This window comes from Ranitomeya imitator, chromosome 8 (genome assembly GCF_032444005.1).
Source record: "Ranitomeya imitator isolate aRanImi1 chromosome 8, aRanImi1.pri, whole genome shotgun sequence".
Classification (NCBI taxonomy): Eukaryota; Metazoa; Chordata; class Amphibia; order Anura; family Dendrobatidae; genus Ranitomeya; species Ranitomeya imitator.
In genome coordinates this window covers 35163235-35189601 of record NC_091289.1, presented here as the reverse complement: position 1 = coordinate 35189601, position 26367 = coordinate 35163235, and the positions used below count along the sequence as shown (strand labels likewise).

Genomic DNA, 26367 nt, shown 5'->3' with positions numbered 1-26367 from the left:
TTGGTGTTCAATGTGTCTTAAAGGGGGGAAGTGAAGCTGGTGCTGATTGGGCACAGGGCTGACGGGTCATAACAGCCTCCTGAGAGCCCCGGCAACGCGAGTGCCAACACTGGCACGGTGTCATTACTCTGGACGGGATTATCCAGCCTCCGTCTTGGCCAGGGGAGTCTTAACTAGGATTGCCTCTGTCTGGTTTATTGCTGCTGGTTCCTGGGTCAGGTGTCTGTGGTGTACTCGGCTTGTGGTTACTCTCTGTAGTCGCTGTGCCTCAGTGTGTGTGCTTTGTCGTGTATGACCCGGTTCTGTCCCCTGACTCCTGCCTCTTCTCGGTACTGTTCTGTCCTTCATGGTTCTCTGACCTCTTGGCTTGTCTCGGTTTATTCTTTGGTGCTTATGCCTTAGTGTCTGCTCCTGTGCGCACCATGTGCCCTGCTCCTTACCCTTCCGTCCTTTGGTCCCGGACCCCCGGTTTGCGCCATCTAGGCTTTCCTCTGTGACACTGTCAGTGTCACTGTATGCGGGAGGTGAGTAGTAGTGATTTTATTTTATCGGTGCCAAACATTCAGATCGAGAAGTGGCTGTCCTAGTAGTGGACAACTCCCTGTACAGGGATGTGTTATTACACATGGTTGGGTCCACAGACTTGCTGCTGACCGGTGTAGCGTGCTGGCATGTAATTTCCTGTAAAGAACAGGAAGTTTGAGCCTATTGTTAGATTAGACTAGAAAATAAGTATCCAATGTAGACCTTTTAAAAAAACAGTAATTATTATTGATAAAAGTTGAGTAAAAAGAGTTACAGGGCTCTGGCGGATCAGCTATGCTGATAGTCCGTGGCCTCCGACCAAGCATCCTGCAAACCTCCTCCTGACTGCCAACATCCCTAGCTCCTGATGATCCTCCTACCTGATGCATGTATGACGAACCTATTGAACATAGATGTGTTACCTATCGTGTCTGTAATGATAATGAGACTGCTGAAAAGTCTTCTGTGCAGAACAGGAAAAATGAGGATCCTGTGAGGATTCGCTTATCTCTAGTACCAAGAAAAGACCATCGTTGCTGTGCTGTGGTTGCTACATTATGCAATCCGAGCCGCTATGAAGCATATACCCCGCTGAGTTTTGATTTTTAAGACTAAATGTGCGATCAATGCAAAAAAAAAATGTTGCGTTAATCTCTTAAAACCCTTGACAGCTTCTGATAAAACGCAAGCCGTCTTGAAATATAATTATTTTTCTCTGAGATATCAAGAAAGAGTGAATGATCCCAAGCGGGCAGAGGTCGCCCTGGAGGTCGCACTGACGACTGTCATCTAGGAGTAAATGCAGAATAGACTCCACGCGGGGAAACGTTTGGACATTTCTAACACTAAACGTGTTTCATTTATTGGAAGAAGAAAAGTGGAGAAATGCACCCGAGCGTGAACTTGCTAGAGAGTGAGGCTCAGACTGCGGTTGGAGGCCTATCGGAGGTGTCAGAAGAAAAGTAGAAGAAAACAACTTGTGATTTTCGTGATGAAATTAAGTGACGCCCTCTCCTTATAGCCTTCCGAAACAATATCTTACAGAATATCAAATATAACCATTCCCCTAATATAATAGCATTAGTAGTATTATTTCACTGTGACGGCAGCAGCGCTCCACTGATGAACCATGTTCAGAGATGTTGCGTCTGAAAGGGTCCACCACCTTTGGGGGCAATTCTTCTCTAAATGCATGTAGTTAGAGCTAAACATCATTTTTGTAATTTGGTTGCATTACAAATATAGCATTTTTTTTTTCATTTACAGTTTTTTTGCCTGTACATTCAACTTTAATGTTGTCTATGGTCATAATAACTCAACTGAGATTATGATTATCAGGTTATGACCCGGGTGCAGACTACTGCTGTATCAATTGTCTTTAACAGTGATGTGGATAGCTGAGTGCAGTTCTTGGCTATCACCATCAGTCCCATAGACCATGAATAGTCACGTAGACCATGAATAGTCCTATAGGCAATGAATAGTCCTATAGACCATGAATAGTCCCATAGACAGTGAATAGTCCCATAGACCATTAATATTACCATAGACAATGAATAGTCCCATTGCCAATGAGCAGTGTTGTGTATGGTGAACCCTGGTGCACGAGCAGTCCCAAAGATTCCTCTGTCACCTATAGGATTATTTCCAAAAAATGTTTAGGTTAGGGGATGACTTTTTTTGATCTTTGGAGGTCCAACCACTGGATAGGAGACAACTTGATTTTTTTTTTACGAATAGCCTTTTAAGAGGATGCTATTGTTTATAATAAGATTAGGGCCCTGCTTCAATTATTGCAGTGGGCCTGGGTGCGACTCTCCATACTTTCTCCCTAAGGGCCCTTTTTACAGAATGCTCCTTCGTTGGGTGAACCGATATTTAAGCAGGCTTTAGGCACACGCTGCGGATTTTGCTGCGGACTCGCAGCTGTTTTCCATGAGTTTACAGTACCATGTAAACCTATGGAAAGCAAAATCCGCAGTGCACATGCTGCAGAAAAAAACGCACGGAGATGTAGCGTTGTTTATTCCGAAGCATGTCAGTTCTTTGTGCGGATTCCACAGTGGTTTACACCTGCTCCATATTAGGAATCCCCAGGTGGAATCTGCACAAAAACCGCGGTAAATCCGCAGATAATCCGCAGTGCGGTTTACCTGCGGATTTACAAAAGCAGGTGCGGAAAAATCCGCAGAGATCCAACCTACGTGTGCACATATGCTTAAAAATAATCATTCGCGTCAGCACATAGTCCTGTGTAAACAGCATATGTGCTGCCGAGAACATTGTGTTCTACGCAGACATCTGGATTGTGTTACCATATGCAGGCATGGTAGTGCGGTTGGTATATGTAAATGGGCCATTATATGACCGTCAAACAGCCTGCATGTAGGTGATTGGCGGTGGATTAGCTATCGCTATCGGGCAAAGTAAATGGGCTCTTTACTTTAATTACTCCAATAGTAGATGTACATTAGTTCTCCAGGTGAAGAAAGCCATCTGACCAGTGCTACTAGCTGAAGGTAACCACCGTATAAGCAGGGCTGTGCAGTCGGTAAGCCAAACCTCCGACTCCTCAATTTCCATGACTCCGACTCCACCAAAATGGGCTCCGACTCCATGACTCTGACTTCTCAGTGCTGCATATAAGTCAACGTCCCATCTGTAGACCGGTGTTTCGGGATTCTGTGAAGTAGGAAACTGTTAGCTATTTCATAATTGACCTTTGATGTTGGTCTGGGGGGCTCTGCTTCTCTTGGGGTGCCCGCCAGCCGACAGATCCCTGCAGATCGGCTCCGCTTTCACTTTGAGCACAGAGTCCGAGCAGAGAGACATACGGTAGCTGTATGATGATTTTTGGGGCGGCTACCCAATAGGTGGCACTAGAGAGACCGTTCTCTTTCACCTAGAGGAGAGCTAATCTGCATATATTTTTCCCAGGAAGCATTGCCTTGTCTAAGTCTCCACAACGAGAGAAGGAACCCCAGATCCGGAGCCTATTACATGTTATCAATGAGAAAACTCGCTTCTCCAGGAGATCAAGCCTTTAGGTCCCACTCCAGAGTCCAACATGACAGATATCCTATTTATCTGATATTACCATCTTGCTATGTTCACATCTTGTGAGTGACGAGAGGTGGGGAATCCATGGTTATGCGAGAGGACTGATCCATTATGGATGACTTGTGGCCCACAGCCTGCCTTGTACGTAGTCTCCTGAGCTAAGCACATACCTGTGTATCGGAGGAGACAAGGACCCCAGATCTTTGATTTTTCTGAGAAATTTAAGTATGAATCTTTCAGGAAATATTGAGAATGTATCTCCTTATCATCTGATAAATGTTGCAGGTTTTTGGTTTTCGTTGGGGTTTCTCATAGGAATGTTTTATACTGACGTATCTTCTATACCTTTGATGAATGAAGAGTCTTTGATCACACCTTTGATCCCATGTGTACCTCTTTATTCTGTAGTACCCTAGTTCCCCAGACCTGTATACTATGGTAGGATGTCATTGCTTTGTTCTTTAAAATCATGGTTGAAAGCTATTTTCCAGCTCTAGCTTTTACCACCTATGGATGAGTTGGGTTACCTTTGGTTCTATAAGATTGTCTTGTTGGGACTAACGTTGAGATCAGTTCTCTCTTGTTATTTGCCCATGTGGATGCACAGCTGATTTGACAGCAAACGGTGAAATTTCAGGTAAAAATACCTGGCATGGTAGACCTAGTGCCGTTTTTTGGACTTCTATGTTAAGCATTTGTAGCCTGGAATCTGCACCAAAAATCTGCTACATCTGGACATTATAAAGCTGGGTTTACAATCTCACCCGTTTAAGGAGTTCTTCAAAACTGTAATAAAATAGTCCCTGTTACTTACCGTAATTCAGATGGTAGCCCATCCTTGTCACGTGTCAGGATGAAGACACACAGCTCCCGAGACCTGTGTCTCAACTGACAGAGGAGCTGTATCATAAGCACATGTATCTCAGTGAGCTGAAGAGAAGGGCTGTGATACGACTGAAATAAATCTTCTCATTAGCTGACTGCGCACAAAGGATTTTTTCTCCAGCCTCAGTCCTCCTCGCGTAGCCAGTCAGCCGAAAACATTTATTTAATCTCCGGTATCAACCTTTCTTCGGCAGCTCACCGGTACTTGTGCTTACGATACAGTTCTTCAGTCAGTTGAGACACAGATCTCTGGAGCTTTTTTTTCATCATACAACAGCCTGTTCTCTTACATAACTAAGATGGGTTGACATGTGAATTACATGACAGGCATTTTTATTACATGCTTGGAGAACCCCTTTAAACAAATGCTGATTGATTACATGGCCGGTCACACTTCTAAGCAACATGACCATTCTGTGCACATAGAATGTCACTGCTGTCCACAGGACGTGTCTTGTTGTTTACACAAGATGATGTGCTGCTAATAATGATAATTTTTAAGCCTGCTCAAAAATTATGGCACCCAACTTCCAAGTATTTTGTTTATTTGAAAGCTGTATGCCAACTTGTTCAGTCGGGGTGATTACCAGAGAAGTGGCTTTTTACCAACACTTATTTATCGGCCCAAATAATTGGGCCTTAAAGGTTGGCATTAAAAAAGAAAAAAATAACTATCATGGTGCTTACTTTTTTTTATACCCTTTCCTTTTGTTTGTTTCCACCTTAATGATCTGTCGTCCTTGGGATTCCACTTACTTTGGTACAATTATTACATAAAATAATTGCCAACTATTGGTGGTGCTTGTTTAAAAGGTCTTTGTGGCACCCGAAATATTCCTTTACCATACGCCTTTACCATTCCAGGCCCCCTCCATTGCTTTTTTTTTTTTGCTTCGGCATTACCGATATCTAGTGTTTTATTCTGGGAGACTGATTTCAATGATAAAATCTTCTATTTAGTGCTTTATAGTAGCCATTTCTGACAGCATTTGGAAAAGCTGTCCGCCATTCATACTTGATGTTACCGGGAATTGTTGCATTTTCTGGCCATCTCTATTGTGTACAGGGTAATGGCGCCCTTTAATAAAGCCAATCTGTGCTATACGTCCTGTGTGTCTATCGAAAAATCCTAACATGTCCTCTTGGTTCACAGGGCCGAACTATGCAAGTAGCAAGCAACCGCCACTTGCTGTCGACGGGTCAAGTCTCCAGTCCAAGAGCGCAGCGCCGTCCAAGCAGACCGTCCTATCTTGGCAAGCTGCGATCGATGCGGCCCGACAGGCCAAGGCTGCCCAGAACATGAGCACCACCGAGCCCCTGCCGGTTGGATCCCTGTCCCAGAAAAAACGTCAGCAGTATGCGAAGAGCAAGAAACAAGGTGGAAGCTCAACCAACAACAGACCAGCCCGTGCCCTTTTCTGCCTGTCTCTCAATAACCCAATCCGCAGAGCCTGTATCAGTATCGTAGAATGGAAGTATCCTTCATGTGCTTCTTGGTGAAATATTCCCTTTTTAAAAGGGTTGTCCGACTGTAAAATGTATTCTTTTTCTTAGCCATGGATTGATTAAAAATAAGAAACGAGATATGGTCACCTTCGAGCTTTCCCCAAGGATCCATCGCAGGAGGCTCCGAAGGTCCACGCTAGCTCCGGAAGTGGTGTCTGCCCAGTTGGGAAGTCTCAGCACTTCTGCAGTGGTCAGGAGAGTAGAAGAGCGCATCATCACATCTTTATCCAATGACACGCTCTTCTAGTTACCTGACCGCTGCAGCCGATTACAGGCTGCAGTGGTGCTGGAGCTTTCACCACTTACGGAGCTGATGGAGACGGCGCTAGATCTAATAGTGTTAGACAACCCGTTTAAGGACATTATCAGGGGTCGTTCAGTTTTAGGGAAAATTTTTTGGTTTTGCTTAATTGCTTGTATTTGAGGATCAAAACGATGTGCACTGTGTGGGTCGGACACCCGCCGATCTGAAACTGGTGACCTTTCACATGGATAGGTCATCAATATCATAGAATTAGAGTTGGTGCGAATCGATTCGTAGGACCCGATGTAGCAGCCAGGACGGGTGCGCTGAGACCTCCTCCTACCTCCCGAAATCCACGGCTCTTCCTTTTGATTAGCCGGTCTGGCGCAACATCACTATTGCTGCAACACGTCGAGCCAGTCCGGCTAATCAGAAGAAAGGAGGAGGTGGTTCTCCGGGCTTCGATCCAACAACATGGACGCCCAACCGGGTCCTGAAAACCAATCGGTACCAACTCTAGTCAGTACTGTTCTATCACTTTAACTTAACAGAATGTGAAAATAAGTTTTCCGAACCGGACCCCCCTGCTTTAGCCGTGTTGTAACCTTAACCTTTGTCTTCAGACCATTTGACATATTTATATTAGTGGCGATTTTTGCCAATTGTGTGGCCTTAGCTGTTTACATCCCATTTCCCGATGACGATTCCAACTCCACCAACCACAACCTGGTAAGAGCTTCCGGTGTTTTTCTTCTCTTTTTTTTTTTTCCGTCTATTTTGTATATTACTAAATGTCAATGGAAGATTGCGTCACGGAGGAAGCTGGATTTTTTTAGATGGTGGTTGAAAATATTGCAGATTTCCTGGCAAAATGGCTCAAATCGCCTCCTGTCCATGTGCAGCTTGTTTGATGAGCGAGCCGGGCGGATGGGCACTTGTGAATTAGATTTGTGGAGGATGTTACGAGGGCTGATAAACAGTCAGGCTCTGCGATGTCTCAAGCGAAGGTCCGTATGACGAAGAGCCGGATGTAAACAGTATATGGAGGGCGCTGTGTGTACAGTGATTAGATTATCGCTGTCGTGTGGCTCCTCGTCTGGGCTTCGTATGTTGACGCACTCAATAGTATCAATGCTGATCGTGAAAAAAAGTGGTATTTTCATATATGTTAAGCTGGTCATATACTGAACACCTGCTCCCACACATGCAAGATCAGGCATCGGCTTATCTTCCCTGAATTAAAAAAGACTGGGCATGTTAAAATCCTTTTTTTCATGGCCTATAGAAAATGTTGGAACTCCCCCATACTAATTAACCAGAATCCAGACTTCTGTTTACAACGGTCTGAGTATGGACCAAGATGCACGGACCGTCCCGAGTTCGACAGGAGACCCTCGGCCAGTCTGTATATCATGGCCTGTACTCGAAATGTGCTATACGTACATACAGTAGATGGACAGCTAGACCTGCAGAACTCGTAAGGGTTGGCCATTAGTTTTGCAGCTTTTGGCATTTTTACGCCAAATCTAACCCTAACCCTCTAATCAAAATCAATACCAATAGTTTCTAGCGAGCTTTCAGACTGGTGTGCAAAATGATGGCCTGAATGAATCGAGGGCCCAGAGACGAGCCCAAGTTCTGGCTCCAAAAAATATCTTGCAGAAATTCTACTATGGAATTTAGACTTTTTTTTTTATCCTTGCCGTTTTGAGAAGGCTTTAATGCAACTGAAGGTAGGCGTAAAATGCCCAAAACTCATAATGACATGCCAAGAAACGGTGTAAGGAGGAGGAAAGTGACCAGTCTTGGTAGGAGTCATCAAATTTATCACACCGCGTGCACCCTATGGTGCATTTGGCAACATTTGGTATCCAGATTCAGGGGGCAGAAGCGAAGGATATCGGAAAGGGGCAGATTTATACAGGAAAGGTTTGTTTTGTCTGGGGAGGGGCTAACTCCCCTATATACAGGGGAGAAAATAAGTATTTGATACTCTGCCGATTTTGCAAGTTTTCCCTCCTACAAAGAATGGAGAGGTCTGTACTTTTTATAGTAGGTATACTTCAACTGTAAGAGACAGAAGCTAAGATAAAAAAAAACAGAAAATCACATTGTATGATTTTAAATAATTAATTTGCATTTTATTGCATGAAATATAAATATTTGATACAATAGAAAACAGAACTTTTGGTATTTGGTCCAGAAGCCTTTGTTTGCAATTACAGAGGTCAGACGTTTCCTGTAGTTCTTGACCAGGTTTGCACAAACTGCAGCAGGGATTTTGGCCCCCTACTCCATACAAATCTTCTCCAGATCTTTCAGGTTTCTGGGCTGTCGCTGGGCAACATCGAGTTTCTGCTCCCTCCAAAGGTTTTCCGTAGGGTTCAGGTCTGGGGGCTGGCTTGACCACTCCAGGACCTTGAAATCCTTCTTACGGAGTCACTCCTTGGTTGCCCTGGCTGTGTGTTTGTGGTCATTGTCATGCAGGAAGACCGAGCCACGACCCATCTTCAATGCTCTTACTGAGGGAAGGAGGTTGTTGGCCAAAATCTTGCGATACGTGACCCCATCCATCCTCCCTTCAGTATGATGCAGTGTCCTGTCCCCTTTGCAGAAAAGCACCCCCAAGGTATGATGTTTCTCCCACCATGCTTCACGGTTGGGGCGATGTTCTTGGGGTTGTACTCATCCTTCTTCTTCCTCCAAACACAGCGAGTGGAGTTGATACCAAAAAGTTCTATTTTGGTCTCATCTGACCACATGACCTTCTCCCATGCCTCTTCTGGATCATCCAGATGGCCATTGGCTATCTTCAAACTGGCCTGGACATGTGCTGGAGTGAGCAGGGGACCTTGCGTGACTTGCAGGATTTTAATCCATGATGGCGTAGTGTGTTCCTAGCGGTAACTTATCACCAAGCTGCTTGTCTATTGTGCTATAACCCATCACAGCCCTGTGTAGGTCTACAATTTTGTCCCTGGTGTTCTTACTCAGCTCTTTGGTCTTGGCCATGGTGGAGAGTTTGGAGTGTGATTGATTGTGTGGACAGGAGTCTTTTATACAGGTAACGAGTTCAAACAGGAGCAATTAATGCAGGTAATAAGCAGAGTAGGAGGCTTCTTACAGAAAAACTAACAGGTTTATGAGAGCCAGAATTCTTGCTGGTTGGTCGGTGATCAAATACTTATTTCATGCAATAAAATGCAATTTAATTATGTAAAAATCATACAATGTGATTTTCTGATTTTTATTCTCAGGTTTTGTCTCTCACAGGTGAAGTGTATCTACAATATTACAGACCTCTCCATTCTTTATAGGAGAGAAAACTTGCAAAATTGGCAGCGTATCAAATGCTTATTTTCCCCAGTGTAACATTGTGCTTAGTTTATATTGTGTTTGGAGGTGGCTGACTCCCTTTAATCTGATTGTTCCGGTACATGTTCTCCTTTTGTATTGTAATTTTGCAAAAAAACTCACATCTGGGTCAGTCTACTACAGAAGGTGCAGGTCACGTCTTAGCTTTTGATATGTGACATTTGCCTGTTTCAGGCAGCGGGATTATTTCTTCTTTTTTTACGCACGTTCTCAGCATTTTCCAGTGCGGTCTATTTGTCCTAATGAAATGTTGGCTTGTTCGGTCCTGTTATGTAAAGCAATGCACTCGTCGTCCGCCGTATAAGTGGATTCCTGCGGTGGGCTTAAGTCATTGACTTCCCATGATGGAGTGTGTAGACTCCTGCATACAAAGAAACTTCATCATGGGGGCACAGCTCCCTCCGATCCCCCTATAATGGATTCCTACAAGGCACAGTTCGGCTCAGGGGGTCACTTGGCTCGTTGGCCTTTTCATCACGAATCCTGAATTCCAAGGGTTGAAGATTCAGTGGGAATCAGAGAGGGCGTATATACCAAGGGGACAGACAACCCCCCTTCGGACCCTTAAGGAAGAGGTGGTCTTTTCACGATTAAAATCATTTCGACTGCTGCGCTCTGCACATAACATCAACTGAGATGAGAGGATGAGCAGCTAATGAATCATGTGCAGCGCACCGTGCTCTCCTGCTGCGCTCCTTGCTCTCCCGCTGCGCTCCTTGCTCTCCCGCTGCGCTCCGTGCTCTCCCGCTGCACTCCGTGCTCTCCCGCTGTGTTCCGTGCTCTCCCGTTGCACTCCGTGCTCTCCCGCTGCGCTCCGTGCTCTCCCGTTGCACTCCGTGTTCTCCCGCTGTGCTCCGTGCTCTCCCGCTGGGCTCCGTGCTCTCCCGCTGGGCTCCGTGCTCTCCCGCTGCGCTACGTGCTCTCCCGCTGCGCTACGTGCTCTCCCGCTGCGCTACGTGCTCTCCCGCTGCGCTCCTTGCTCTCCCGCTGCGCTCCTTGCTCTCCCGTTGCACTCCGTGCTCTCCCGCTGTGTTCCGTGCTCTCCCGTTGCACTCCGTGCTCTCCCGCTGCGCTCCGTGCTCTCCCGTTGCACTCCGTGTTCTCCCGCTGTGCTCCGTGCTCTCCCGCTGGGCTCCGTGCTCTCCCGCTGCGCTACGTGCTCTCCCGCTGCGCTACGTGCTCTCCCGCTGCGCTCTGTGCTCTCCCGCTGCGCTCTGTGCTCTCCCGCTGCGCTCTGTGCTCTCCCGCTGCGCTACGTGCTCTCCCGCTGCGCTACGTGCTCTCCCGCTGCGCTCCTTGCTCTCCCGCTGCGCTCCTTGCTCTCCCGTTGCACTCCGTGCTCTCCCGCTGGGTTCCGTGCTCTCCCGTTGCACTCCGTGCTCTCCCGCTGCGCTCCGTGCTCTCCCGTTGCACTCCGTGTTCTCCCGCTGTGCTCCGTGCTCTCCCGCTGGGCTCCGTGCTCTCCCGCTGGGCTCCGTGCTCTCCCGCTGCGCTCCGTGCTCTCCCGCTGCGCTACGTGCTCTCCCGCTGCGCTACGTGCTCTCCCGCTGCGCTCTGTGCTCCCACTGTGCTCCTTGCTCTCCCGCTGGGCTCCGTGCTCTCCCGCCGCGCTCCGTGCTCTCCTGCCGTGCTCTCCCGCCGCGCTCTGTGCTCTCCCGCCGCGCTCTGTGCTCTCCCGCTGCGCTCTGTGCTCTCCCGCCGCGCTCTGGGCTCTCCCGCTGCGCTCTGCCTCTGCTCTTACTTGTCGAGAGCAGCTCCAAAGTTAAAAAAGTGTCCATATTTAAAAAAAAAATTAAAAAAAAAATCTGCCATTATGATAAATTTTATTTTATTTACCCAATATTTCTAACTATAGAGCTAGGGTAAAAAAATAGTTATATAACAAACAAATAAATGATAACATTTAAAAAGAAAATGGCAATACAGAACTCTTTATTTTATTAATTTTATGAAAAGAAAATAATAGAGAGAAAAAGGAGCAAACTATAAAGACATCAATATTTTCTGTAAGATAAATCTGTCACCAGATTTTTGCTCCCTCATCTGAATGCAGCAGGGGCTGAGAGCCTTAACACAGCCATGTATCACTTAGTTTACTAGCTGCAGGAGTTGTGATACAATCACAGTGTTCTCAGCTGCTGATCTAGCAGAGCTCGGAATACTGAGCTCTGTATAACCCCGCCCACACCACTGATTGGAAGGTTTCACTGTATATTGGCACAAAGCTGCCAATCAGTGGTTGGGGGCGGGGTCATGCAGATCAGTTGACTAGAAGGCAGGCGTCACCTAATCCTGTAGTGATAATCTCCTGCTGATAAAACACTGTTTTGTTTTTTAAACATTCCACACAGCCCAGTAACTGACACATCACTGGAATTTAATGTTTCTGTCCCTAAATCAGGTGCTTTCAGCAGATTCCCTTTTAAATACAATACATGCGCTTGGGCTACAAGGGGTTCAGTACTGGACTGGTGGAAGGGGCTCAAAGTTAGATACTTGCCTCACCCCAGGCGCTGGCAACACATTATTGACCACTACGCACGACTACTTGTTGCATCCACGGACAGGTCAGAGACGTTTCCAGATAATCGGAAGAGATGTCCATCAGATTTAATCCATCAGAGTTTATTGACTTGTATGACAATCTCTTGTTTGGCCCTAAATCCCCAGTTTTTGTTTAGCGAGTAACTAGAGCGCCAGCCGTTTCACCGTGCACTCTAGTTGGTACGGAGGGGGCTGGCCCGAGAGTGGCACGTATTAGTAAATACAGCTATGGATGACTGGATACAGCTGTGATTTTAAAATCAACTGGGCGGACGCTGGCACCTCGCGGGCTGTAATTGGCAAATAGGATGATTGTGAGTGTATACTGGTGATTTTTTTTTGGTAAGCCATCAATCCACTGGCAGCGTGCCCCCCCCCCTCCGACTGATGTTGTAGCTAAGGTTTGCGTCACCCACGGCAAAGGCTCAGGTCACTGCCCCGGGTAGGGGGATTCTTGGCTCCGCTCCTGGCACATACTAACCGCACGCTGATCTTCTTGGCTCCTGCGTTTGCTTCTTGTTGTCCGCACTTTACATTAATGTTCCAACTACTTTTATGTGTTTTAATGTATTTCTTTAATGTATTATTTGTGCAATTTTTGTCTAACTCGTAGAAATCACTGGGAATTGACTAGACTTCTGAAATGGTGGTGGGTGGGAGTATATACCGTATACCTACCCTCCATACATGATTGTTCTTTGTAATTCATATCTACCGTAATTGCATTTCTCATATAAATAACGTAAATCCCGATAACCCTCCTGTACCGCCTATTTCTGTTGGCCTCCGAGGACCTTGGGGGTGGTCTATACTTTTCTTGCCCCAAGTCTTAAAGCAATCAAGTCTTAAGTCAGAGCATAAAGTACAGGTTCTTCTCTGAGAGTGAGTATGGAGTCTTACAGGCAATGCTCTATCGTTATAATAGATGAAATGTGGATTACATCCGCGCTGCTGCGACAAATAATAGATCCAGATATACTTGTAAGGTGTTTGGGTGGTTTATTCAACGCGTTTCGAAGCTCATGACTTCTTCTTCAGGAAGTTTCCACACAAAGATAAAGGAAACTTCCTAAAGAAGAAGCCATGAGCTTCGAAACGCGTTGAATAAACCACCCGAACACCTTACAAGTATATCTGGATCTATTATTTGTCGCAGCAGCGCGGATGTAATCCACATTTCATCTATTATAACGGTTCTGAGGGGTCGCAACGCCGACCTGTGGATCTGCAGCAGCTGACAAACTACACGCTTGTACTGTGTACTACCAGGTGAGCAGTTCTCACAATTGATCAGAAACAATCCTGGGGATAAGACCCTATTTGCGCTTTTTTTGTCTCCTATCTTTCAATACTAGGCAATGCTCCATGGGAGAAAAGTATGCAAATTATCTCCCAAAGAAACGATCTCGCTGTACCACTGATGGGAAGAACTCCTTTAATGACCATTGCAATGTGAGCATGAATGAATGTAGATTCAGGAACTCATCTACAGACTTCTGTTTCAGGGTGTTTGCCCCTCATCAGTGTAAAGTTCAGCAGAAACATGTGGTCTGGCTCTGGTATGCAATGTGGACCTCCATGACAGCCGGGCCAGGAAAGTCTTCACTTTTGTGACTGGCATCCTCTGTCCTACACCCTGGCCACCTGTAGGTTTAGCCAGGTCTAGAGATGTCACGACGTTGCGTGATGCTTATTGACTAGACCTTGCTTGACGTCATGACTTCTCAAGGCTTAGTGAACACTAAAGACACACCAAAGATGCCAGTTGCAAAAGTGATTAATGCCCCAGTTTGGCTGCCACCCAAGTCCAAAGAAAAAGCTCCCGGTGTACCCACTAAAGCCTCGTTCAGAGGTCCTCAAAACATTGGCTTTGTATGCATCTTGAAGTACCAACTGGCCACAAGTTTCCCGGCCAGAACTCAACAGCCTCCTATAAGCCAAACGGGCTATCAAGTTCGCATCAGGAGACCCGTGGTCGGTCCTTACATCATGGTCGCATATGGACCATGCTTCATGGACCTCTGAATGAGGCTTAAACGTATCCAAAGGGGTCCATAACCCTGACATAGGCCAAAGGAGCGCCCAGTAGGTCTCCGTGAAGCCACTATACTTCAGTAGGCTCCACTAACCGGATCAAGTAAAGACCATACAATCGGACCTTATAGGTTACTAAGGCCACTGGTCCAATATCATAGGAAGAATATTAGTCTGGAAGAAAATCAGAGTCCATGATCAGCATATTTCCTGTGATCAGCGTCAAGACAGATTTTATGTCCCAATTTTTTGGGCTCCTATATGTGATACGGGGGTGGGGATGTCTGATATTGGGGGTAATTCCAGTTACTCCTACATTTTCCGAGATTGTGTGGACAGGTGCTTCTGATGAATGAGTGTTAGTTTTCTACCAGTCATCGCTAATATCACCACACCATCTGCTTTTTGTTTTTAGCAGATTTAATGTTTGTAGAGTCAGTCGCCACTGAAGAAGGAGACGGCACATTATTCCTAATTAATACACCGGTGTAATTGCCAATTCACCCGTAAGTAGCAGAGAGGTCAACCTGGTGGAGCCCATCACCACACGATACTCCGGCAAAGGGTTGTGCCGTAACTGGAGCGTCTCTTCTAGTGGTGGGGCTTATGTAAAAGGACACCGCTAAAATGTGCAGACCTACAAGATCTAATGCCAGACCTTAAATCAGACACCTATATTTACATCAGACTCTAGGCCAGACCTAAATATATTTAGAGATTTTATAAATTAAAGAAACCTTAATCAGTAACCAAAACTGCCTCTGCTCCACTGGTCTCTGCTGAGTCCGGAAGTGAAGATATCCCTTCCATCAGTCACCTGACTGCCGGTTTGGTAGAGACCACCAGATCACCGGGCAGTTTTTAAACCCCAGACGGAATCCCCTTAAAAAGGGATTTTTCACTAGATTTCACCATGCAAAATAAATTATTAAATAGATCTTAGATTTGATGAGGCTGGTATTCTTACTTTGGAAATCTATGTCGGAATGCCTGCCTTACCCTGAAATTAAGATGAGCGTTTTATGAGTAAAGCTAGAGTATGAAATAGCTCATGAGTCCGAGGTCACGAGTCCGAGCGTATTCAGTCTTCCCCCACCAAGCATGACTGACAGCTGCAGCTTGTACTGAGTAGTGTGAGATACCAACAGCAGCAGGGAGGAGGGACACTGAGTGGGCGGAGAATGAGTTTGAACTTTCAGTAAGGATTGTACTGCTGTTCTGACATGGAATATCAAAATAAATAGACTTTATAGTAACAGTGTACCTAGTGTGCCTCCATGTAATAATTGTGCCCTGCCCTTTCTGTATCTTTAGATAACAATAGTACTGTTTCTTTGCCTCTACACAATAATAGTGCCCTCTCTGTACCTCTACACAATGGTAGCGATCCCTCTGTGCCTCTACACAATAATAGTGCCTCTACACAATAATAGTACCTGCTTTGTGTCTCTACACAATAATAGTGCAGCCTTTGTGCCTCCACACAATAATAGTGCCCTCTCTGTGCTTCCATACAATAATAGTGCCTCCTATGTGCCTTCACACAATAATACTGCCCCCTCTGTGCCTCTGTACAATAGTGCCCTCCCTGTGCTTCCATACAATAATAATGCCCCCTAGGGGCCAGTATTACTGTGTAGAGGCACATATCTGCCTCCACACAATTATAGTGCCCCCTCTGTGCCTCCACACAATAATACTGCCCCCTCTGTGCCTCTACACAATAATACTGCCCCCTCTGTGCCTCTACACAATAAGTGATCCCTCTGTGCCTCCACACAATAATAGTGATCTTTCTTTACCTCTACACAATAAATCTGCCCCTCTGTGTCTCTACACAAAAAGCTTTTTTGGTTTTTGTCCCGATGAAGAGCTCATGTAGAACCATGAAACGCGTTGACTTTTTAAAACCTGTAATATTAAACTTTTTGGATTTTAGCTCTGCCCTGCGTGTTATCAGCAGCACAAGTGAAATACACCACCGGCTTACACTTCTTTTTTCTGGTCTACACAATGATAGCGATCCCTCTGTGCCTCTGCACAATAATAGTGATCTCTCTTTTCCTCTACACGATAATAGTGCCCCCTCTGTACCTCTACACAATGATACTTCCCCCTCTGTGCCTCTACACAATAATTATGCCCCCTTTGGGCCTCTACTCAATGATAGTGATCCCTCTGTGCCTCTACACAATAATAGTGTACCCTCTGTGCTTCTGCACAATGGTAGCGAACATTCTAATTCTTCTCATAATAGTGCCTCCTTTGTGCCACCACACAATAAATAGGACTCCCTCTGTTTCCCCAGATAATAATGCCTCTTTTGTGCCTCCATACAATAGGAGGACTCTCTCTGTACCCCCTCCATGAGTCTGGAAGGTCTCCCCAACTTCTGGTAGCCTCCTTTGACATTCCGATAGAATTGGGGTATGTTCACACATCACATTTTTCCCAAAAATAAAAAAGCAGCATTTTACTGTCCCAGCTCAGATTTCTGAATTCTCTTGCACGTGTTTTTTTTTTTCCTTTTTAGTACGTCCTCAGATTTTAAGCAGCTTCATATGTGAAGCACCTCAATTCTTTCAATATTTTTATATAATTTGGCACCCATTTTAATAAATGGGGGAAAAAAATGCATAAAAACCACACGTATTTTACAGAGCATTATTGATGCCAACACATTGTTATTTGCAGCAGATTTTTCTGGGCATATAATCTTGGCACGTATATATACAGTATATCATAGGCTCCTGCCTCTGGGGGCAAATCGTCCCGGGCGGAATACCTTTTGTGCTACATGAGTACGGCCGATGCTATGACCCCGTCTGGGGCTGAGGATGGGATACAAGTGATAATTGCCATTTACCGGCAGCACAAATCTCACACCTGTGACACATCTCAGGGCCAGTGAGAAAGCCGTGACACCAGCCGTGGCCGTGCGATCGCTGGCTGTATGCGGGCCCATGGTTGTGTGACCGGGCTATAGTTATTACAGCGTGGGCCAAAGGGAGCTGTAAATGAATGACGGTGACTGCTGTGAGTTTATGTGACAGGTTTGTATTTTGCTGTCTGGTTTTTACCATATAGAAAGTGACAGATTTTATTTATTTTATTTTTTTTTTTTTTGCTTTTATAGAATTATTTTATTTTTTTCCCGTCTGTCCTTATACAAACCTATTATGATGCAGGGGATTAGATCTGACGTGGTAGTTATTAGGTTTCTTTCTGGTGAGGCTGGAATGTATTTGCATATCAAAAGGAAGAAAAAATGCAAGTGGCTTCATAAAAAGATCAGAAAATGTAAATGTGATGGAGTTTATCAGAAAGAAAGGCCGCATCTGATCAGCGACAATAACGCTACTGACTTGGGGTAACTAAAAGGTCTCCGTGACACTCAGAAGACCGGGATGGGTCTACATTGTACGCAGGCCTCCTGACTGTCCCCCGAAAGATTTTGAGGGACATGAGAATCGGACGGCTAGATATCAGCCAAACGCTCGGGTGGGTCCTCCTATGTATGAGCGAGTTAGTAGAGATGGCAGTCAGCCAATTATTCGATGTGTATGTAGTATGTAGGGCCAGTAATGATGCGTGAACGTGCTGGGATAAGGTGTTATCTGAGCATGCTCGGGTGCTAACAGTGCCTTCGGCGTGTTCGAAAAATATATGTTAGAGTTCCCGCGCGTGGCTGCATGTCTCGTGGCTGTTCAACAGGTGCAATGCATGGAGGGATTGTCTAACAAACAGGCAATGTAAACACTTAAGAGCTGAACTCTCTGCAATATGTAGTGGCAGCTGCCGAGTGCTGCAGAACAGCTCTGTTAATCTGTTTGAGTTCCCGCGGCTGCTTGTATTGCAGCTGTTCGACAGCCGTAACATATGCATGGATTGCCTAACAAACAGGCAATGTAAACACTTAAGAGCTGAACTCTCTGCAATATGTAGTGGCAGCTGCCGAGTGCTGCAGAACAGCTCTGTTAATCTGTTTGAGTTCCTGCGGCTGCTTGTATTGCAGCTGTTCGACAGCCGTAACATATGCATGGATTGCCTAACAAACAGGCAATGTAAACACTTAAGAGCTGAACTCTCTGCAATATGTAGTGGCAGCTGCCGAGTGCTGCAGAACAACTCTGTTAATGGTGAATGAAGTAATTAAAATATAAACCTTAACTTTTTCTCATCATTAGTTGGTGAAATAAAGTGTTAAGTTTTGTGAAATTGAACGTATTATGCAAAGGAAAATGTGAAGTTGAGGCAAAGGAGAAGATTTTGCTCTGCTATTATTAGAGCAGTGAGCGCTTTGATTAAGGAGGAACGGGTTAGATTTGATTTGTTTGGGACTGTATTAGGGTAATGTGATTTCTTTATTTAATTGTTCGCAGGTAGACAAGCTGCTAAGATTAGGACTTGGCGAGGATTATCTGTGAATGAATTAGGACACAAGGTTAGCCGGGTGTCAGGCGTTGTCATGTATCACCCTTTCGTTACTTGGGGCTTATTTAGCATTTGTGTGACTCACTTTGCATCTTACTACTTTCTACCTATAGAAGGTAGTGGTTCATCCGCCAAATATTTATTTCCCCCTTTTCCTGTGACCTGTCATCAATGTGAATTTATAGTATTGAGAGTGGCTAGCTTGATAGTGACTTGTGTATGGAGTCCGGGGTAGTTACCCTCTGGATTCAGCTCTTCCATTAACTTGCTAGGGAGTGTTCCTAAGAATAAAGCATGCTTAAGGATTGCTCACTGGGCTTAAGCTTCAAGTAAGGCTACGTTCACATTAGCGTTTTGCGCGGTTGCGTCGGGCGCAGCCACGGCGACACATGCGTCATGCGCCCCTATATTTAACATGGGGGGCGCATGGACATGCGTTGTGCTGCGTTATGCGACGCATGCGTTTTTTTTGCCGCAAGCGTGGGGCGCAGAAAACGCAGCAAGTTGCATTTTTTTTGCGTCCAAATTTCGGCAAAAAAGGGCGCATGCGTCGCAAAATGCTGCGTTTTAGCGTGCGTTTTGTTGCGTTTTTGTTTGCGTTGTGCGTTGCGTCTCCAACGCAACATCGTACAACGCAAATGTGAACGTAGCCTTAATGACTTAACAAAGAGTCAAAATGATAAAAGAAGGCAATAAAGGAGGTGTTATAGTATGGCTAGATAAACTCCCTCAATTTATCATTAATTATTTTCACCGCAAAAAAACCCACAGTGCGTGAATATGGATACAAATGGACAGGCATGTTATGGTTATTACAATGTGTGGGAATGGGCAGACTGGAAATAATATCTGCTCATGGGGGGGGGGGTATTTATTATAATGTGAGTGCAAATGCAAAAGGCTCTATGACACCTACGGGAGTCTGTGGCCTAAGTGCGTGGCTATGAACGTAGCATTACTGCAGGTTCAGCACCCGTGCATGCAGCATTACTGCAGGATCAGCACCTGTGCATGCAGCATTACTGCAGGATCAGCACCCGTGCATGCAGCATTACTGCAGGATCAGCACCCGTGCATGCAGCATTACTGGAGGATCAGCACCCGTGCATGCAACATTACTGCAGGTTCACCACCCGTGCATGCAGCATTACTGCAGGATCAGCACCTGTGCATGCAGCATTACTGCAGGATCAGCACCCGTGCATGCAGCATTACTGCAGGATCAGCACCTGTGCATGCAGCATTACTGGAGAATCAGCACCCGTGCATGCAGCATTACTGCAGGTTCAGCACCCGTGCATGCAGCATTACGGCAGGATCAGCACCCGTGCATGCAGCATTACTGCATGATCAGCACCCGTGCATGCAGCATTACTGCAGGATCAGCACCCGTGCATGCAGCATTACTGCAGGATCAGCACCCGTGCACGCAGCATTACTGCAGGATCAGCACCCGTGCACGCAGCATTACTGCAGGATCAGCACCCGTGCACACAGCATTACTGCAGGATCAGCACCCGTGCATACAGCATTACTGCAGGATCAGCACCCGTGCACGTAGCATTACTGCAGGATCAGCCCCCGAACACACAACATTGCTGCAGGATCAGCACCCGTGCATGCAGCATTACTGCAGGATCAGCACCCGTGCACACAGCATTACTGCAGGATCAGCACCTGTGCACGCAGCATTACTGCAGGATCAGCACCTGTGCACGCAGCATTACTGCAGGATCAGCACCTGTGCACGCAGCATTACTGCAGGATCAGCACCTGTGCACGCAGCATTACTGCAGGATCAGCACCTGTGCACGCAGTATTACTGCAGGATCAGCACCTGTGCACGCAGCATTACTGCAGGATCAGCCCCCGAACACACAGCATTGCTGCAGGATCAGCACCCGTGCACGCAGCATTACTGCAGGATCAGCATCCGTGCATGCAGCATTACTGCAGGATCAGCATCCGTGTATGCAGCATTACTGCAGGATCAGCATCCGTGTATGCAGTATTACTGCAGGATCAGCACCTGTGCACGCAGCATTACTGCAGGATCAGCCCCCGAACACACAGCATTGCTGCAGGATCAGCACCCGTGCACGCAGCATTACTGCAGGATCAGCACCCGTGCATGCAGCATTACTGCAGGATCAGCACCTGTGCATGCAGCATTACTGCAGGATCAGCACCCGTGCATGCAGCATTACTGCAGGATCAGCACCTGTGCATGCAGCATTACTGGAGGATCAGCACCCGTGCATGCAGTATTACTGCAGGATCAGCACCTGTGCACGCAGTATTACTGCAGGATCAGCACCTGTGCACGCAGCATTACTGCAGGATCAGCCCCCGAACACACAGCATTGCTGCAGGATCAGCACCCGTGCATGCAGCATTACTGCAGGATCAGCACCCGTGCATGCAGCATTACTGCAGGATCAGCACCCGTGCACGCAGCATTACTGCAGGATCAGCACCCGTGCACGCAGCATTACTGCAGGATCAGCACCCGTGCACACAGCATTACTGCAGGATCAGCACCCGTGCATACAGCATTACTGCAGGATCAGCACACGTGCACGTAGCATTACTGCAGGATCAGCCCCCGAACACACAACATTGCTGCAGGATCAGCACCCGTGCATGCAGCATTACTGCAGGATCAGCACCCGTGCACACAGCATTACTGCAGGATCAGCACCTGTGCACGCAGCATTACTGCAGGATCAGCACCTGTGCACGCAGCATTACTGCAGGATCAGCACCTGTGCACGCAGCATTACTGCAGGATCAGCACCTGTGCACGCAGCATTACTGCAGGATCAGCACCTGTGCACGCAGTATTACTGCAGGATCAGCACCTGTGCACGCAGCATTACTGCAGGATCAGCCCCCGAACACACAGCATTGCTGCAGGATCAGCACCCGTGCACGCAGCATTACTGCAGGATCAGCATCCGTGCATGCAGCATTACTGCAGGATCAGCATCCGTGTATGCAGCATTACTGCAGGATCAGCATCCGTGTATGCAGTATTACTGCAGGATCAGCACCTGTGCACGCAGCATTACTGCAGGATCAGCCCCCGAACACACAGCATTGCTGCAGGATCAGCACCCGTGCACGCAGCATTACTGCAGGATCAGCACCCGTGCATGCAGCATTACTGCAGGATCAGCACCTGTGCATGCAGCATTACTGCAGGATCAGCACCCGTGCATGCAGCATTACTGCAGGATCAGCACCTGTGCATGCAGCATTACTGGAGGATCAGCACCCGTGCATGCAGTATTACTGCAGGATCAGCACCTGTGCACGCAGTATTACTGCAGGATCAGCACCTGTGCACGCAGCATTACTGCAGGATCAGCCCCCGAACACACAGCATTGCTGCAGGATCAGCACCCGTGCACGCAGCATTACTGCAGGATCAGCATCCGTGTATGCAGCATTACTGCAGGATCAGCATCCGTGTATGCAGCATTACTGCAGGATCAGCACCTGTGCACACAGCATTACTGCAGGATCAGCACCCGTACACACAGTATTACTGCAGGATCAGCACCCGTGCACGCAGCATTACTGCAGGATCAGCACCCGTGCACGTAGCATTACTGCAGGATCAGCACCTGTGCATGCAGTATTACTGCAGGATCAGCACCTGTGCACGCAGCATTACTGCAGGATCAGCACCTGTGCACGCAGCATTACTGCAGGATCAGCACCTGTGCACGCAGCATTACTGCAGGATCAGCACCTGTGCATGCAGCATCACTGCAGGATCAGCACCTGTGCATGCAGCATCACTGCAGGATCAGCACCTGTGCACGCAGCATTACTGCAGGATCAGCACCTGTGCACGCAGCATTACTGCAGGATCAGCACCTGTGCACGCAGTATTACTGCAGGATCAGCACCTGTGCACGCAGCATTACTGCAGGATCAGCACCTGTGCATGCAGCATTACTGCAGGATCAGCACCTGTGCATGCAGCATCACTGCAGGATCAGCACCTGTGCATGCAGCATCACTGCAGGATCAGCACCTGTGCATGCAGTACATGTCAGTATAGATGGTGTAAGCAGTCACATACACACAGATTGAGACCCTGTGTTGCTGCCTCCATGTTGCCATTGCCCTTGTAGCCGGCCACCATTGGTGATAATGGCCTCTGTAATCAGCCAGCACAAGTAGCTCAGTTGTGTAACATGAACTAAAGTCAAATCTGTGAAATCTTTTTTTTTTTTTTCTGGTCTCCGTGAAATTCCAGATTGTGTCTGTTCACTGCTTAAACATCCTCTTCTCCATCTGTCTGGCAAAGCAACGAAAGACTGGAAATCTGGAGAGTAACCATTGCGCAGCTCAAATTCAGCAGGGATGTCGCTTTACTCACAGGCCACGGCACACACAGATCCAGCGCACGGCACGGCGTCCATCATCGGGGACACATGTCCTTATGTAAAGACAGATGATGCCTGGCTGTAAGTGTGTGACAACGACCAGCCCGGCCGTATGTGTGATGAGCATCGTATAGGGCCGTTATCACAGATCTGCTGGTATTGCTCGGAGCCTATACGGTGGGTACGTGCTCAGCATATACAGATAGTCGAAATCCGGGGGCACATCTGCGCTCGTATAGTGGACACCAATGGCACCAATCAGAAACCTTCGATAGTAATAAATAGAATTCGTCGGGGTAATCCAAGGATCCGCATTGGCCCCAATTCTTTTTATTAACGACCTTGGATACGATAGTAAAGTATCAGTTGTTGCTGATCGTGCAAAATGATGTACATGAGGATACTCAAAACTCAGCGGGATTGTAAAATATTCAAGAAAGTCCTTGATAAGCTGGTGGCAAAGGAAAGATCATGGCAGAAAATGTAAAGTGATGCACCCCGGCCAAGGTAATCGTATTACCGCATGTACAGTCCTTCCAAGAAGAGGAACAGAAGAACTTGGGTTTTCTGGTGCTCAGCGTCAAGCAGCAGCTGCAAAAGCAAGTAGGATTTGAAGGTGGATGCAAAGACACATAAAGAGCTGTGACCCCTCTATAAATGTAATGTTACCTTATTATAAAGCCCCTTATAACACCACATCTCGATTACTGGATTTACGTTTGTCCATGCCATATGGAAGATGTAGTAAGGTGAGATATTAGATTAATAAATGGGATTGTGCGTTGTCAACACAGAGAAATATCAAATTATTTATTCATTCCAAGATGTGTACTGAGGACTAGGAACATTCATTCCATGAGGATATCACTATAAGGAAGGGTTCTTTACAGTAAGAGCAGTCCATTAAAGATATCGGTATAAGGAAGAGTTCTTTACAGTAAGAGCAGTCCATTAAAGATATCGGTATAGGGAAGGGTTATTTACAGTAAGACCAGTCCATTAAAGATATCGGTATAAGGAAGGGTTCTTTACAGTAAGAGCAGTCCATTAAAGATATCGGCATAAGGAAGGGTTCTTTACATTAAGAGCAGTCCATTAAGGATTACCCCACAACAAGAGGTGGGAATTTCAGCTACAATCTCAGCATTATAAAAGGGCTGGAGGCTTATCTAATAACTAACGACATTGAAGTTCATAATTACTTGAGCAATGAATGGCGTATAATTGATCCATGGAGAAGCCGTTGGCCGGGAGAAGCGGCAGATCGGTCCGAGAATGTGATGGTTGGACATTGCTGTTTGTCACGGAGATGGGTGAACAATCATTGGGCCGACCGCTGTTAATTAATTAATGTGTATGGGGCCTTAAAGCGTTTTGGTTTGGTTAAACTATTGTCTGCCAGACTTAAAAAACGTAACTACGCTTGACTCACCTTCCCCAGGTCCAGCAGTTAGTCTCCCTCGCTGCTTCCTCTCCCGGTGTCTGTTAAGGTCTCCAAGGCTGACGTCACCTCAGCAGTGCTAAAGCGAATTACCGAGGTCATTGGTTTTGGCCGAGTTGATAGCACAAGCCAATCAGAGCCTGTAAGCTCACTGATAGGCTGCAGCGCTGTCAACGTGACATTAGTGCTGGACCTGGGGAGGATGAGTAAAGAACATTTTTTTTTCAAATCGATTGGCACGTCTCAGACGTTCGGCCGCAATCCGTGGATGACAGGAGGAAAGTGGCCTCTTACCTGACAGCATCAATGGCTCTTCCTTTGACTAGCTGACCTGGCGCAATGTCACACCGCTTAGATGAGGTCAGGCCAGACTGGCTAATCTAAAGAAGAGCTGCGGATGCCGTCAGGTAAAAGTCGGTTCCCTTGCTCCCATTCGTTGGCCACAGATTACTGACGTGGCTGATGGACTTGGTCCTGCAAATCGATTCGCAAATTCGCAACCACTATGGCTCTCTTTATAGCGATCCATAATGTTATATATCTCTGGACAACCCGACTTTTAAAGGAGTGGTCTGGATTTAGGCTACAAGTCTGCAGTTGCTCTTATTTGACTGCAGACTTGTGAGTCCTCCCATTTCGCACAGTGAGGATTCTCCGGTGCCGCGAGCGGTGACTGCAAGTACCGTATATGATTTTCATACTTCCATCCACATTCCAACTAGACGAGTCCAGCGTTGCTCGATACACTTGCATTGAGTGAGGTTGTGCACGTCTAGTTGGCATCTGACCGCATGAATGCAAATCACATACTTGCGGTCACTCGCCCGCTGTTTCGGCACTAGAGAATCCTCACCGGCTGGACAACCTGTGCTGGCAGGGGTGTAACTATAGTGGGTGCAGATGTGGCAGTCGCAGCTGCGCTCTGAAAATTCCCTTTTGGCTCATATGAAAAGACCAAAACAAAAAAGACTCTTGATCATTGGGGGCCTTTCAGAGATCTGGCCTTGGGGCCAAGGAGCCTTAAGTAACCGAGTGTTGGTTATTTGCAGATTTGCATTTCCCTTCTAGGGTGACTGTGTAAATTCAGTATCGGCCATTGTGGTCGGGAACACTGTGCTATTTCTGTACTTTTCTATAATTACGGTGTTATTTTACTCAGGGGGGACCTCTGTCTTCTGCATAGTTAATGATCTGATAGGAGGAACGCCAAGTGCCAGAAGCCAACGGAGGCCGTCAGTCTGGAGGACCGCTAATGGGTCACGGCTCCAAGTAACGACTTGCGTGGGGTTTGATGTGGTGTGGGCAAGACGTGTTCTAGTTTACACCAGTGCGTCACCTTCCCGATATAGGAGCTGTGAGAATGTCTGCAGGTTATGTTTAGATTATCTGTACACGGTCGTATGTGACATCATGGAGTGGACTACAAAGAAAAGTGTAATATAGAGGATCCAGATAATACCCAGAGATTGTAGCTGCCGTAAAGGGCTGTTTCCATCTTTAGAGGTTATGACCAATCCATAGGAGGTCCGCTTGATCCTAGTAATGGAGCTCTCAAATACCCCGTGTTGATGGAACGGAGGACGGACGGGTGCACCACCGCGTATACCACCATAATCACCATGATTGTGAGTAGTAGCAAAATGGCATCTCTATGATGACCCCAAATGCAGAAGCCTAGTTTTTAGAAGGTGCTGAAGTAGTAAGCATGGTGCCTGGGAAGTAAGTGAAATGTTAGTGCACATGATTGACGCTGCCCCATCCAAGGTGGTCTTACTGGACTAACCCGCTAAGGCCGGATCCAGATTGCCACATTTCATAGTCCGTAGACGGCCTGCAAAGGCCGGACTGACATCCGATCTCCTGACCTTCATAGGCATCTGTAAGGCTGAACGATTGGGTCAGGAGACCAGGGGTTAATT

The 26367-nt window shown here is 46.8% G+C and overlaps 1 protein-coding gene across 15 annotated transcripts in view; it reads left to right on the top strand.

The window, feature by feature from the left end:
* CACNA1D (calcium voltage-gated channel subunit alpha1 D) overlaps positions 1 to 26367 on the top strand; it is a 316153-nt gene that overhangs the window by 29532 nt on the left and 260254 nt on the right. For all 15 annotated transcript variants that reach the window (XM_069736711.1, XM_069736708.1, XM_069736714.1 and 12 more), the window contains exons 2-3: positions 5624 to 5945; positions 6844 to 6949. In XM_069736711.1, coding sequence (XP_069592812.1) covers positions 5624 to 5945; positions 6844 to 6949 — 428 coding nt within the window. The remainder of the gene's footprint in view (positions 1 to 5623; positions 5946 to 6843; positions 6950 to 26367) is intronic.